The sequence below is a fragment of the Protomyctophum parallelum genome (genome assembly GCF_964188405.1).
Source record: "Protomyctophum parallelum genome assembly, chromosome: 16".
In the NCBI taxonomy this organism is placed as follows: domain Eukaryota; kingdom Metazoa; phylum Chordata; class Actinopteri; order Myctophiformes; family Myctophidae; genus Protomyctophum; species Protomyctophum parallelum.
This window is the reverse complement of record NC_139711.1, coordinates 15,273,879-15,286,998: the sequence shown is the minus strand read 5'-3', so window position 1 is coordinate 15,286,998 and position 13,120 is coordinate 15,273,879. Positions and strand designations below refer to the sequence as shown.

Sequence of the window (13,120 nt, the reverse complement as noted above, 5' to 3'; positions counted from 1 at the left end):
CACCACTGTCTTGTTTAGTTTGGTTGTTGCGGGACTCTTTCTTTATTGTAATAATAGGCAGAAGGAGAGGGAGCAGGAAAGAACACAAACTATTTCAGCTATCATCATAGCTCAAAGAATCCATTTCAAAATACTACTGTCGATCTATAAAGCATGAATGGTTTAGGGCCAAAATATACATATGGGAAAAGTGTGCAGTTTTTATATTGCACCACATACTAGAACACAGTCCACGAAAACTGCATGCGTGCTTCAATCTCAGTTTAACCTTTCTGTTTGCTGTTGCCTTTTATTGAGATTTATTTATTTGTTCATTATCCTGCACTCTAATTATTACTCTTACTTTACTGTTGTATATTTTTTGTTCCAACTTCTTTTGTCTTACTAGTACTACAGTATGTTATATTGTGTTTTTGAGGGCCCCTCCTATGCTTTAATGTTTGTTTTTAGTTCAATGTTTGTTTTAAAAACGCCATTGACAATGAAGGGAACATTCATTTTAACCCTAACACAAACATTAACAAAGAATTTTCCTGTCCCTAACACAAACATTAACAAAGATAATTTAATTTAATGTTTTGACACCGTTTGTTTTACATGGCTATTACATCACCTAATCAACATGAGTTAGACTTTAATATATTAGCTTCACACGGGTGTGATTATTTTTCTCTGTGTCCTGTCCTAACTTTTCTTTCTTTTTTCTGAATTCCAATGTCCTTTTTATCATGCGTTTTCTTTCTGTATGCAGCTTCTTTGCATGCAGCATGCTACTGCATGCAAGGCTGTCCCCCTCTAATCCCCAACTCAATCAGCCAAAACTCATACACGTGTGCCCAGGGACAGATCAGATGATTAAAGCAGTGCTGACTATGACTGATTGAAAATAAACAAACCTAACGCACTTAATTGAGCATTCTTAAATGTCACTGGCTCAGTACGTAAGATACAGTTTCACTGTTTTGACAAAATTAGACCCAGCTGGAAGCGAAACAATTCGATGTCTTAAAGGACCATGTCCAGTAGACCTAATGATGTAGTGGTTATAAGGAGGAACCCAGCTGCTGTTGGAAGCACATGCACATAAGCTGGTTGGCTGCAAATCAAAATGCTGACTTTGCCTTCTTTCCCGTGTCTCCCTTGGTTTCTCTCCTCTAAAAAACGTATATTGGTTGGTTGGTTGGTTGGTTGGTTGATTGATTGATTGATTGTCCATCCCCTTGTTCCACTCCCCTTTATAATGTGTTTAATCACACGACGGATTATTTGGTTTTATATTGAGTATAGCCGTGACATTGAATGGATTACTTATTGAATGGCTTAACAAACAAATCGGCTAACTATTATAGAGCAAATTGCACGTGGGTTGCTCTCCATGGTGCTGAAGTCCTCCTACCTCATAGCGTGTGCCGTGCTTTTTGATGACCTATTCGTTGTAAGTAGATTAATTTGATCCCATTCGTCGTGTAGGGAATTTCTTTTTACTTTAAAGTATAGGAACAAAACTTGATGAAGTTAGGTCATATGACAACTTAAGCGCAAATTCAGCTAAATCTCACACATTTAAACACAAAACATATAGGCCTATGGATATGTGACCAAGCAGCCAACATATAGACCAACAGGATCAGCTGGCATATAGCGGTATAGGGATAAATACACTTTTTATTCACAAGTAAAAATGTTAACAGCAAACATCCAGAAACACAACTTCTGCTGTAACATTAGCAAGCTTGTCTGACTGTGGTGTTTAAAGGCCTTGATCTCGTCTTTGTGGGAAGAAATCCTGCAATAGGCCTGTTACTTAATCTGATCATGTGCATGAATCATGATTCTGATGCGTGGTTTACAATAAAGCTACCGATGAATCAGGCAGATAGCGTATACGAAAATATATAATCATGAGAAGGAATCGTCTGAAACTGAAATCAAATTCACAACCATTTGTCCTTTCTTCAGTTTAACTTACTGATTGGGGAGTCCTTTTAAGCGTAACGTCAGTGATTGTCGCGGCAAAATCTATAATAAAGCACTGCTGGGTCCAGAGCAGCTATATGTTGCATGCCTCCACCGGGAAAATGTCTTCATATGCAGGCGGTTGTTCGCTGGGGAGCGGATACGAAAAGGGATAGGAACGATTGAGCTCTGGATCCGTGGGTGAGTAACCCGGGAGCTCAATTGACGGGTGTCCCCTGCATTGTACCGAAGCACCTGTCTCGTCAAACACATGGAAAACACCCAGATTGATGTAGGACACCGGTTGGAATTCAGACGAGGAAAAGTCCCGCTCCTCGTTGAAAACGATAGCCCCCGTACTCCGCCTCAACTGTGATTGCCTGTTTCTGTAAAACTGCGCCGTTTTATACCGTTTGATTATCACCAGGTTCATGAGCCCAATGATGCATTCCAGTGTGCAAAGAACTGTCGAGATGACCAGACTTCGCTGGTAAGCTCTCAGCTGCTCGCAGACGGGGTTCACGACCTGCAGCGCGCGGAGGCAATAGTGTGAATATTTCCGCTCCACCAGAGAAACGGTGTCTCCGTCCACCACCGCGCCGGAGAAGGCTGTGAGAACTCCCAGCAGGAACACCAGCACGCCGACGAGGGAGAAATTCTGGCAGCCCGGCTTGTCCGTGCAGCAGAGCAGCGCGAACCCCAGGAGCGCCTGCCCGATCGCCACGAGTATCCCGGAGTAGAATGCCCCGGCCGCAGCACTGAGGTGGAACTGCACCTTCACCGCGGAGCCCAGCGACATGCATCTCAATCCCACGACAACTTCGCACACGGCGCACACGAACAGGAGCAAGCTGGAGACGACGGTGCACAGTCCTTTCCCACTCAACTTCATTATATTCCACCACCTCTGCCGCTCTCCTGGATCCTTCTCCCTCCCTCATCCTCCTTTGTCCTCCTCGTATCCCCGCGAAGCACTCGCAGCCTGGTGGGACATTATATGATGTGCCACTGCTCTGCTGCCTGCTGTTCAAACGGCTGAGCTTCAGCTCGTGCTGTTGCGTCTCTTTCACATCCCGCCGCTGCTTCAGGAATATATAAATATTTAATGGGAAGAACGCGTTATCTCTGCAGCCGACTATCGATTAATCCATATTAAACTACATGCTGGGTGTGATCCTCCTGCCCTGCCCACCCACAGCATTAGTCCGGAAAAGCTCACTCACAAAGTTTTTTTCTTTTTTTTCTCGTTGAGAGTGCAGAGTCTTCCAAGTCACCGGACTGAATGTTTTTGTTGGCAGTGGGTGGGTGGGGGGGAGGGGTTGTGTTGCTATGTAGCCTACCACCAGTAACCCGTGGGCTGTACTGCCATAGGAGAAATAAGCAATTAACTTATATGCAGGCTACGAGAGCAAATTGCATGTGGGTTGCTGTCTGTGGTGCTGAAGTCCTACCTCGTCCGACCGTGTGTTGCTCGCCCAAAAAAGAACGAAAGTCCGAGCGTTGCGCCGCATCCGAGCTCGTACGGTAGGCTACGACTAGGCTTTAAACTTTCAGACTAAGAACAACACCTCAACATATAGAAGCATTTGATAACTTGAATCTGAGGTATGTTTTCCATTTACAAGTTTATTTGACACTAATGGCACAAAATTCTCGGTAATTGGTCGTTTCTTCGAACTTTGGATTAAGGGCACAACTGAAGGAGTTTTCTCACTTGCCTGCCAGTTGTAGGCTGTTGCTCGTCATGGGTATATAGGCTATCAGGGGGAAATGGTGTAAGTAACAACTGAACATCACACCCTTCAGAATGATCCTCCCAAAATGCAGCCTTATTGGATTTGGTGGGATGTTGTCTATTCTCAGCACATTGTGATATGTCTACCGACATATGATCTATCATCTGGACTGGTAACCTAATATTATGTGCCACTTTTTCCAACCAAGTTTCAGGCTTGCGTGCAATTGAATTGCATGATGCCACTGTGAACTTAAACCATATCCATCTTGTATTTAGGCCTACGTAACGTCATCCATCCAGCTTATACTGTATATTAGGCAACAAACCATGCAGTTGCATTTCTGTGATTGCTCAATACTCTCAGCAATTAATAGTTACTTCAATAGCTTGCAGTGCAAATTGGTTAGGTATTTTGAGTTTATGCTGCTGTTTTGAGCATTGTGGGTTGTAGACACTTTAATAAATGATCAGAACTGTGGACAGCCGAGTCGTTTGAGATGTATTGCAGTCATTAATGGCCAGCCATACTACCCTGCTATTGTTTGCTATTTAGAAGCTAGACAGTATAAGGTCTGATCAATACTCGGATGGCAAACTGCCCAACATCGCCAAGTAGGTTGCAAGTTTTCTTCTCTAAGACCATCAGAGGGCAGTCCTGCGTTTCTAAAGGTAATACAGTTTGACAGAAAACTTAATGTACTGTGTAAACAGCTGCTGCCAAATCGTTTATTGATGGATAAATTAGGTTTAATAATAAATACAATATATTAACTCAATTACATGTTAGATCAATAACTAACCTGTAATTGTGTTAATATATTTGACAGTTTAATAAACTATAGTGTCAATTACAAGACTTGGTCCTTTGTTAAGGTGACTCAAAGGTGACTCGTGAAAATTAAGACACCTGACCTGAGGTATGCCAACTTTCTGCGTGGATGGCAGCAGTTAGAGCGAAACGGAGAAACATCTCCATCTAGTGGCGCTCATGTGTAGCTTCAGAGTCCAGGACAAAAAAACTGTTGAACATGCCCGAGTCCTAAACAGGGGGGCAGTCAGCCAGATATTTCGTGAAGCCTCATTTGAAATCGGTAGTTCATATAATGGCCTGTTGTGGCGCTGGACTGGACCCAAAAATCCCCATAGCTCCATAGAGGCCCATGTATTTTGGCCCAACTTCACCTAGACTGTATTACCTTAATAAACATGGTCATGAATACTTTCTTCTTCCAGTCACTAGTTTAAAGTCTCATTTCTAATGTCATAATATTCTTTTTGGAAAATTATGGTCCCATTAATTAAAAAAATGACCATAAAGTCGCGTATGTTCTGAGGGGCGTGGCTACCGTTACAGTCTATGATCGGGATTCCCCTCCCACTCAAGAGTCTTCTCCTCCCACTCGAGTCAAAATAAAAACCAACGGAGAAGGGGGGAAGTCCCGCCTCGTTGTCTGGGCAGCCAATGACCAGCTGGTCCAAAACGGAGCCAGCCAATGGCCAGCTGGTACCAAACGGATCTAGAAAGATGGCGACTTACATCAGGAATTAGCATATTATTACAGGCTTCATTTTACGTTCATGTTAGACCCGGGGAACGCTTTGTCCATATTTTTTACAGTCTATGGTCCTAAACCAAACATCAAGCTCTCAGGCCCTGAGAGATTGATCGTCGGTTAAGTTTCCATTCTGAAAACCTGGCTTTCTTTGGAATCTGTTGCATCCAGCTTCCAAACATCAGAAACTATAGACCTATCCTGTCCTATCCATCTCCAGACATTAAGAGAAATAGTGGTGATGGGATGGAGTGGCAATGTATCTGGGCGAGTGGGCATAGATAAAGTCAATTTATTAAAGAAAGAAGGGTTGTGGGTGTCAGTGATTAGAAGGATGTCTCTCTTACTGGCATCTTGGTAATACAAAGTACAAACATAGCAATACAGTTTTTTATTTTTAGTTTCCATAACACTTACAGTTCCCATGGCAATCATGTTTATTTCTGGAAATAAAGAACATTACAGTAGTTAGACTCATATTGCCAGCCATGAAAGTTAAGCTCACACACATTGCAAAAATCACTGATATAATAGCTGTATATATTTCTCAATATTCCAGCTAAAGTTGGCATTTGGAGGTCCTCGTGAGCTTGACACGATCTTTACATTATGGCAACTCAAAAACAATACTTGAGTATTCTATATTAAACAGACCATGGTGAGGATTATGCTATGAAAAATCAAAGTTATATCTTTTTTTAATGGTTAAACATTACAAAAACAATCAATGCAAAACAATTAGTCTAAAAAGCCATTGTTACGTCTGAATGTCCTAATCAACTAGGAGCTATGTTGTTACCAACAATAACAATGAGTAAATGCCGTATAAACAGATGGGAGTGACGATGGTTTTTCTGTGTCATGGACACCTCAGCTCAGGTGTTGCAGGCTAGAGCTGGGCCATCAGAAGCACCAGCGCATCCGTATTTACTTTCCAAGCAACGGCCCAGATATAGCCAGTACTCCCTCCGAATGGTGTCCTTCTCCTTGGCCAAGCTTTGACAAATCTTTTGATGAGGGAAAGCGAAGGGACAACATAAGAAAGGTAAGGTCAGTCAGTGGGACAAATGTAACCAATTCTACAAAATACCAAAATCTAAACCAAAACTTTTGTTGCCATTTCAGTGGATCTAAAAAGTTTTCATTTCAAGGACCCCCAAATTAAATGTATTTGGCCACAGAACCCCATTTCAAAATGTTTTGTTCCAGGGATGCCCAGAAGCAAAGATTTGGGTAAAAAAATAAATCTTTACCTTTAAGACATTTTAGATTGTGAATTTCAAAAACCAAATTTAAATGTTTTTTAGGCTATTTAAGGATCCCTGGGGACCCTGCTGTAAACCTTAATAGTGTAATGTAGCTGACATGTGCATCAACTTATAAATAAATAAGTAAATAAATAAGCAATGCATGCAACAATTGCCATACAGTACATCACTCCATCCGCAGTGCACTGCTGCATATTTTAACAGTAATGAATTCTCCCACTTGAAATGAGTGAACTGAATGTGAAGTGCTATTTATACAGAGACTATACTTCGTGCTCTGAAAGTAGCAGATCTGCAAGCTCCCAAAATGTCGATGCAACGCATGTTGAGATTGTCATTGTAGATCTGCTAGTTTTGTAAATTGTGAAATGTACACATCAAATTCATTCGGATGCAGGTTCATTTCATAAACAAAAATCACACCTGTGTGAAGTGAGTGGTGCAACTCCCGAGGGTCCCGAGGGGTTCCTGATAACTCTAGTTTAATGTGGGGCCAGTCATAAATGACTGTCATTGTAATGCAAGTGAAAGATAGATGTACTAGCTCTACTTAACTACTGTACCATCCATGTTAACCACTTGGTAGCTAAACAGACAGAAAGAACCTTGCTGCATATCTGAAAAAGGAATTATTTGTGTTTTGTTCACAGCTTGTTGAAATGCAATGCATTTGTATGCGACTTTAATATGGGCCGAAAGTACATCATGATAGGTAGGAGATGTACCGGTAGTTGGCCCTTCATTATTTTCTAATTTGGCCCCCTTTGAAAAATGTTTGGACACCCCATTATGATATCAAGAGTGTCTTCAAGACACTCTCAATGCAGGTCAGAGTAAAAAGCAGTGTGCAGGATTTTCGTTAATGAAATGTTATTCATGATTGCTTCACCTAATATGACCCAAAACAGGAATGCCAGGTTGACTTGAAAGGCCTTACCTCTATGGCCTTGCTTAAGGTTTCCTTTTGGTTGTCGCTTTCCAAGACATCGTCATAACAGTCAACAAGAAAGGCCAATAGGTAAGGTGAACAGTGCGTCTCCTTCAGCTGCAGGACCTGATCCAACAGGCCTGGATGTGACGATAATCCCAGATCCTGCAGAATCCTGCGACAAATAAATTATAATATTGTTAAACGGCCCATTCGCCAACCTCACCTAGGGTATGGGCGCTGATGACGCGGAGGAGAGAACACGCCCCCAGCATCCACCGGTGTCCCCGGAGGGAATCAAACCCAGGACCTTCTAGCTGTGAGGCTACCGACTGCGCCACCGTGCCCCCTTATACGTCCCTTTTCATCTTTGCCAGATGATTTAGATATCAATACAGGTGTGGAACTTTACTGATTGGTAGCCCAGAGCTCCAGACAATATTCTCGTTATCAGGGAATGATTTTATGTACAAGAGACAGAAAAAGACAGAAATAAACAGGAAGAAAGTGATAAGGGAGGCTTGCATTTATGTTATCGGGGGAAAATGTAAATACAATATTTTGTTACGTGCAGATTCATGCTTTGGCTCCAGTTTCTTCACAACTTACCCTTTCAAGTAGTTCCATGTGCTTTCATTGTGGGGGGCCTTCTTGATCTGATTCAAACAATATCTTGTACAAGAAAAGAAAGTGATTGAAAGAAAGTGTGACGCTGTAGCATGATGAAGTTGATATATGAAAAAGATAAGCGGTTTCTGCCCGATATGAGCCACATTTATAATAGCACGTCACTCAATATACCTCAACATTTGGATTGCAAAGAAAGGTACTTACTGAACCTCTCTGTCCATTATGGCAGGATCAGAGTAGCCTGTAGTGCGAGATATAACAAAATGCCTCTGATTCCATGCCGAATTATTTCTCACGTCTTCCTCCAAAAGCCTTTCCACAAACTCTAGCTCATCGTCCCACAGTTTGTATTCCTGGATGTTGGATGAGAACGGTGAGCAAAATAGTGAAAACACTAATTCAAGGCAGGGCTTTAGTCCCTTACAAACAAATAGCCTACCACTTGCGACCACCCAGGCACAATTCCTTGACATTCCTTCCAAGCTCTACTAAAGACTCGTGAAACCTACCTGTATGACCCACTGTCTATGCTGCCAGGCGTGGTAGTTCTTCGCATCTTGGCTTAAAATTTCAGCAATGAACTCCAATTCTTCTGTTGGGTCGTTCAACCACTCGACCACCATTCGTCTATGATGCCTGGAATAATGAGTTTTAAAAACAATCGTGTTGACTTGTTTGTCAAAGTCCTGATTCTAATGTACTGAATCTCAAGAGATTATTCATCATCGTGGCAGGCCTGGACGAATACAAAATAATAATTTAAATCAGGTATCCTTGATACCCTCCTTTTTCTACGCTGTAGACGGTATCGTTTTTTGGGGGCGTTAGTTGCAGGATTTGGGCGGAAGTACCGCTCAAGTAAATGACGCTGACACTTTACAAATCTGTTTACATCTCCGTGAACGAAATGAGTGTTGTGATTGGTCGAACAAATATCGTATCCGGGGTAAATACATTTGACGGATGTTCTGACCCGACACCTCCGCCGAAACAGTCTCTGCCTTAGGTTGTGACCAGGCGTTTCTCTTCGCAGATGAGTAAGCCTGCGACCGAGGCTATAATTATGCAAGAAAGAAATGTATTGTGTATAGCATCACATTTGACTGCATTCTGTAGAGCTCACCAGACTTGGTAGTTTTTGGGCTGGTCCTCGATGATGGCTGTAATGTAGCTCATCTCTTCCCTCAGGTCTTTCTCTAAGCTCTGCAGTAACACACGCCTGTAGTGCCTGCAGATTACCAATACCACACACACAAGTACATTGACTAGAATCACAGATCATGGCAGGCTTTTTACTATTACTTCATATTATTGTACTACAGTGGTGGAAAGTAACTAACATTTACTTAAGTGCTGTATGTACGTCATTTTGATACATTTATACTTTACTTGAGTATGTAAAAATCTCAGTACGTTTACTTCTACTCAACTACATTTCAGAGGCAAATATTGTACTTTTACTCCACTGGTATTTGACAACTTCAGTTACTAGTTACTTCAGAAACTAGTACATTTTCATCATTATTATTATTACAAACACGATCTACAAGCTCACAATGCGTCGCGATGCGACGCATTGTAAGCTTGTATTGGACATGCTGCTTTTGCTACTTTAAGTACATTTTAATGCCAATACTTCTGTACATTTTGAATTCTGGACTTGTACTTGTAACGTAGTATATCTACATTGCAATATTAGTACTTTTACCTAAGTAAAGCATGCAAGTATTTTTTCCACCACTGTTACTAGCCTGGCTAGGTTTGTGCCATTTTCAGACAAAAAAACGCATTTCTTTCTTAGAAAAAATAGCAGATAGATTACACATATTGCTGTGACTCCCCATTGTCAAAAATAAATTGAATAAATAAAAATAAAAAAGTGACTTTTCTGTATGCTTACCACACTGTGTAATTTGCAGCATTCAGCTCAATAGCATCTGCAGTTAATGCAAATGCCCGATCACTTTTTTCATCATTCTTCAGCAATGCACGGAAATAATCATATACATCTGTGACTGTGGGAGAAATATGAATCATTCATGAGTAGTCAAATTATGTTTTTGTAAAGACACATTTTTAACTGTGTTGATTAACATAACATTCTCTCTGTAATTTGATGAACTGATTAATTGAAAACGTGGCCTGCATGTTTATAGGCATCAATTTGCTAAACTCTTGAAGTCACGAGTTGCTGTAAACAATTTCCGACAATCTGATTGATTGATTGAATATTTATTAACAGTTTGCAGAAAAAAACAAGGAAAGTACAGTTAAATATAAGGTCTGCTAAGGATTTGGTCCTTCATATTCAATAGATAGGACATCACAATTGTTTCAAAAGTGAAAGTGATTGTGAAAGCCTGCCCGAGTTGATCCAAAACTCGTTGGCATGTCACAGTGTCACTGTTCTGTTCTAAACTACAATCAAATGGAATTAAACCATCTCACACTTTTCAGAATAGGCAATCTTCACAACAGGATTTGGTCCATCGTCTTGGGGAACAGGCTCCAAGTCTGCCCACTCTTTTCTATCTCTATGAAGAGAAATGCTGTGGGTTAGTGTATGAATTCATTATGCATGAACCAGATTATGAATAAACCAGTAAGACACCTTAAGTTAAAGGCGACCGCAGGGCTGAGACACTACCGGAATAATGTCACTTCATTATGTCAGCACTATAGCGGAGCGGACAAACGGTGAAATCTCTACCGAAGTCCTCTACGCTCATCCCCATGTCCTCCACGGCCGTAGAAGTTTCATTTTAAATTGTCTCATATAAGCATTGTGGTCCAAAAATAAATAAACTGTCCCGAAACATTTAACAAATAGCGGCCGTGTGTGTGTGCGTGTGTGTAGTGGCGTGTCGCCCGTGTGTGTGTGTTATAACAATATTGATGTAACTAAGAGATTCGACGAGTTAGCTATATCTTATATACAGAGATTTAGAAGGAATAAGCGAAAGTCGTGATGCGACATTTCCTGGTTTAATGCAGGGTTGCTTAGAGCTCCGCTGTTACTCTGGAGTAGCCCTCCAAGCAGAACCCAATGGTACTGAAGTTTCTGTAATTTTTTAGACCCAGACCATGGGGTCCTGTTCCAGCAGTATCCTGCCACCTGGTATGCGGACATACATAAACAACGTGGATAACGCCTGTCTGCGCTCTTTGACGACTTATTTTCGTGTGAGGGCTTCTGAATCTGTGAAGTATAAGTACCCATACATGCCGCTGCGAATATCTCCTGTGGCGCGGAAGCCGTTAAGTATTTTTAATCTTTGTTTGACCGATTTGGTCGCTTTGATTCTTCTCTTCCTTCCTTGTTTATTGACACCTCATTGTACCGCCTATCTGGCTAGCTAGTGGCACTATAGCTATGACAGAGCAGATCAGAGGCAGGGATGTAGCCGGCACAAGCCAACCGCACACCGGGAGGCGGTACAATAAACGGTAAACAAACAAGAAGAAATAAAGCGACCAAATCGGTCAAACAAAGTACTTATAGTTCACGAATTCAGAATAACTCAAACAAAAAAAGGCCGTCAAACGGCGCAGATACGATGTTACGGAGCATATTTATGTCCGCGTTCCAAAATTCCCATACGAAAATATAGTTATGAACAGGGACCCTACAATAAAGCGACATCCAAATTTCAGAAAAGATTTATGGAGGGTTCCGAGAGGGGCTAACTCTGGAGCTGAGTAGCTGACACTTTTTCTGGAGTCAGTGGGCTGTGGCTAGCAGCATTACATGAAGAGCATTACATAAAACGTGACAGGCTTGGTTGGCCCATAGAAAGATATGCAAGCACTACAGGCAAAGCGAGTACAGGAAGTGTGACAGGCGAAGTGTGACAGGGGAAGTGTGACAGGCTTGAGCGTTACAGGCTTCCTGCACGTTTACATAGTAACTGCGGTCACAAGCATCCAAACACAGTGATGGATCTTTCATCATTAAGCCTAATTCAGGATTAGAAAACAAATAAGAGTCGTAAATCATAAATTGCGTACTGTTATTTAGGAAACGGTGGACAGCCACTAGAATAAAACTGGCTATTATCTTAAATTAGCGCTAACTGGTTTCTAGATCAGTGGTTCCCAAAGTGGGGCCCGGGGACCCCCAGGGGTCCTTGAGGGAGTCCCCAACCAAAATGGAACCAAATGGACCCGTTTGGGTCTGTAACTGAGTGTAAAAATGGAACCAAATGGAGTTAAATTAACATTGACTTTACAATATAAATTGGGGGTCCCAGAGATAGAAATGCCATTAAATGGGACTCATTTAATAAGGGACTGTAGCCTAATTCAGATCAAACTTGGGGGCCCTTAAAATGAAAATGTTTGAAAATCACTGCTAGAGCCGTCAAAAATGTTTGGGGGTCCTTGACATGAAAAGGTTTGGGAACCCCTGCTCTAGATAAACTGTCTGTTCACTAAAGTGACGTTAAAGTAGCATTGTACCAGTACTACAGTACAGACTAAGTACAGTACAGTAGTAGCGCTGGTGGGGGGGATTAATCCTGACTCCGAGAGAGAACGCCGATGATGATAGTACTGTGTAGCCTACCTGTAGAAGACATATCGATACGGATCGATGTCATAATCAACTCCGTGGAGGACATGGACCTCCGCGTCTGCTTCGTTGTCCTCTTTGAGTTCTAAAGATTCATTTGACGTTGTTTCAAGACCTGACATCGCTGCTAACGTGCTAAAAAGAAACACTGCTAGTTTTGCGTCGGAGCTTTCAGCGTGTGGGCACACAGTATGGGACGGACGTCACTTCTGGTTGAAGCTCGCCGAAAATAGCTGATCTACAAGCTCACCACGCGTCGCGATGTGATGCGTGGTGAGCTTGTAGATCGGCTATTGGGGGGCACGCGACACCGTCATACGATGAGGAAGTAGCAGGCTGGATATTACGACTACCAGTATGTAGTTCAAAATAAGACGCACATTAATTGAACAATAATGTGTGTTTTTGAATAAATAAATAAATAGCCTAGTATAATAACGCAAACGTATTTGGAATATGTAACATTAGCCTTGGATC

At 41.8% G+C, this 13,120-nt stretch overlaps 2 protein-coding genes across 2 annotated transcripts; both read right to left on the bottom strand.

The window, feature by feature from the left end:
- Positions 1–2,050: 2,050 nt before the first annotated feature.
- tmem271 (transmembrane protein 271) lies at positions 2,051–2,848 on the bottom strand (the record flags this gene model as incomplete). The annotated part of the gene is made up of 1 exon (XM_083785507.1): positions 2,051–2,848. The coding sequence occupies one exon, from the start codon at positions 2,846–2,848 to the stop codon at positions 2,051–2,053; it is 798 nt and encodes a 265-aa protein (XP_083641633.1).
- Positions 2,849–5,631: 2,783 nt separating this feature from the next.
- fnta (farnesyltransferase, CAAX box, subunit alpha) lies at positions 5,632–12,805 on the bottom strand. Its single transcript, XM_083785739.1, has 9 exons — positions 12,638–12,805; positions 10,522–10,607; positions 9,974–10,088; positions 9,197–9,301; positions 8,583–8,709; positions 8,278–8,426; positions 8,053–8,115; positions 7,453–7,618; positions 5,632–6,254 (listed from the first exon to the last, which is right to left on the bottom strand). The coding sequence occupies exons 1-9, from the start codon at positions 12,763–12,765 to the stop codon at positions 6,123–6,125; spliced, it is 1,071 nt and encodes a 356-aa protein (XP_083641865.1). The 5' UTR covers positions 12,766–12,805; the 3' UTR covers positions 5,632–6,122.
- Positions 12,806–13,120: the final 315 nt, after the last annotated feature.

Bases quoted from the DNA above. Each gene is read 5' to 3' on its own strand.
- fnta (XM_083785739.1), bottom strand. From the start codon at position 12,765: ATGTCAGGTCTTGAAACAACGTCAAATGAATCTTTAGAACTCAAAGAG. The intron at 10,089-10,521 runs GTGAGATGGTTT...TTTCTCCCACAG, and splicing joins GATTGCCTATTCTGAAAAGT to TCACAGATGTATATGATTAT. The intron at 8,116-8,277 runs GTAAGTACCTTT...TTCTTGTACAAG, and splicing joins ATAATGGACAGAGAGGTTCA to ATATTGTTTGAATCAGATCA.